Raw genomic sequence first — 2,577 nt, forward strand, 5'->3', positions numbered from 1 at the left:
ACACAGGCACCAACAACTACCACCACAGAAGCCTTGACCACTACTACTGAAGCACCAACAACTACCACAACTACTGAAACTCCAAGCACTACAACAACTACAGAGGCACCAACAACTACCACTACAGAAGCCTTGACCACTAGTACTGAAGCACCAACAACTACCACAACTACTGAAACTCCAAGCACTACAACAACAACTACAGAGGCACCAACAACTACCACTACAGAAGCCTTGACCACTACTACTGAAGCACCAACAACTACCACAACTACTGAAACTCCAAGCACTACAACAACTACAGAGGCACCAACAACTACCACTACAGAAGCCTTGACCACTACTACTACTGAAGCACCAACAACTACCACAACTACTGAAACTATAAGCACTACAACAACTACAGAGGCACCAACAACTACCACTACAGAAGCCTTGACCACTACTACTACTGAAGCACCAACAACTACCACAACTACTGAAACTCCAAGCACTACAACAACTACAGAGGCACCAACAACTACCACTACAGAAGCCTTGACCACTACTACTACTGAAGCACCAACAACTACCACAACTACTGAAACTCCAAGCACTACAACAACTACAGAGGCACCAACAACTACCACTACAGAAGCCTTGACCACTACTACTACTGAAGCACCAACAACTACCACAACTACTGAAACTCCAAGCACTACAACAACTACAGAGGCACCAACAACTACCACTACAGAAGCCTTGACCACTACTACTACTGAAGCACCAACAACTACCACGACTACTGAAACTCCAACCACAAGAACAACTACAGAGGCACCAACAACTACCACTACAGAAGCCTTGACCACTACTACTGAAAAACCAACAACTACCACAACTACTGAAACTCCAAGCACTACAACAACTACAGAGGCACCAACAACTACCACTACAGAAGCATTGACCACTACTACTACTGAAGCACCAACAACTACCACAACTACTGAAACTCCAACCACAACAACAACTACACAGGCACCAACAACTACCACCACAGAAGCCTTGACCACTACTACTGAAGCACCAACAACTACCACAACTACTGAAACTCCAAGCACTACAACAACTACAGAGGCACCAACAACTACCACTACAGAAGCCTTGACCACTACTACTGAAGCACCAACAACTACCACAACTACTGAAACTCCAAGCACTACAACAACTACAGAGGCACCAACAACTACCACTACAGAAGCCTTGACCACTACTACTACTGAAGCACCAACAACTACCACAACTACTGAAACTCCAAGCACTACAACAACTACACAGGCACCAACAACTACCACTACAGAAGCCTTGACCACTACTACTGAAGCACCAACAACTACCACAACTACTGAAACTCCAAGCACTACAACAACAACTACACAGGCACCAACAACTACCACTACAGAAGCCTTGACCACTACTACTGAAGCACCAACAACTACCACAACTACTGAAACTCCAAGCACTACAACAACTACAGAGGCACCAACAACTACCACCACAGAAGCCTTGACCACTACTACTGAAGCACCAACAACTACCACAACTACTGAAACTCCAAGCACTACAACAACTACAGAGGCACCAACAACTACCACTACAGAAGCCTTGACCACTACTACTACTGAAGCACCAACAACTACCACAACTACTGAAACTCCAAGCACTACAACAACTACAGAGGCACCAACAACTACCACTACAGAAGCCTTGACCACTACTACTACTGAAGCACCAACAACTACCACAACTACTGAAACTCCAAGAACTACAACAACTACAGAGGCACCAACAACTACCACTACAGAAGCATTGACCACTACTACTACTGAAGCACCAACAACTACCACAACTACTGAAACTCCAAGCACTACAACAACAACTACACAGGCACCAACAACTACCATTACAGAAGCCTTGACCACTACTACTGAAGCACCAACAACTACCACAACTACTGAAACTCCAAGCACTACAACAACAACTACAGAGGCACCAACAACTACCACTACAGAAGCCTTGACCACTACTACTGAAGCACCAACAACTACCACAACTACTGAAACTCCAAGCACTACAACAACTACAGAGGCACCAACAACTACCACCACAGAAGCCTTGACCACTACTACTACTGAAGCACCAACAACTACCACAACTACTGAAACTCCAAGCACTACAACAACTACAGAGGCACCAACAACTACCACTACAGAAGCCTTGACCACTACTACTACTGAAGCACCAACAACTACCACAACTACTGAAACTCCAAGCACTACAACAACTACAGAGGCACCAACAACTACCACTACAGAAGCCTTGACCACTACTACTACTGAAGCACCAACAACTACCACAACTACTGAAACTCCAAGCACTACAACAACTACACAGGCACCAACAACTACCACTACAGAAGCATTGACCACTACTACTACTGAAGCACCAACAACTACCACAACTACTGAAACTCCAACCACAACAACAACTACACAGGCACCAACAACTACCACCACAGAAGCCTTGACCACTACTACT

General features: G+C 45.1%; 1 protein-coding gene across 1 annotated transcript; it reads left to right on the forward strand.

Annotated features, from left to right (window-relative positions):
* Window positions 1-1,230: 1,230 nt before the first annotated feature.
* On the forward strand, window positions 1,231-2,577 carry LOC133195932 (uncharacterized; the record flags this gene model as incomplete). Its single annotated transcript, XM_061331919.1, has 2 exons — window positions 1,231-1,698; window positions 2,113-2,577. Coding segments are annotated over 2 exons (933 nt in total), but the record flags the coding sequence as incomplete, so codon positions are not given.

Source organism: Saccostrea echinata, unplaced genomic scaffold (genome assembly GCF_033153115.1).
Source record: "Saccostrea echinata isolate AGI-Se365-2 ecotype Australia unplaced genomic scaffold, CSIRO_AGI_Sech_v1 ptg000001l, whole genome shotgun sequence".
NCBI lineage: Eukaryota > Metazoa > Mollusca > Bivalvia > Ostreida > Ostreidae > Saccostrea > Saccostrea echinata.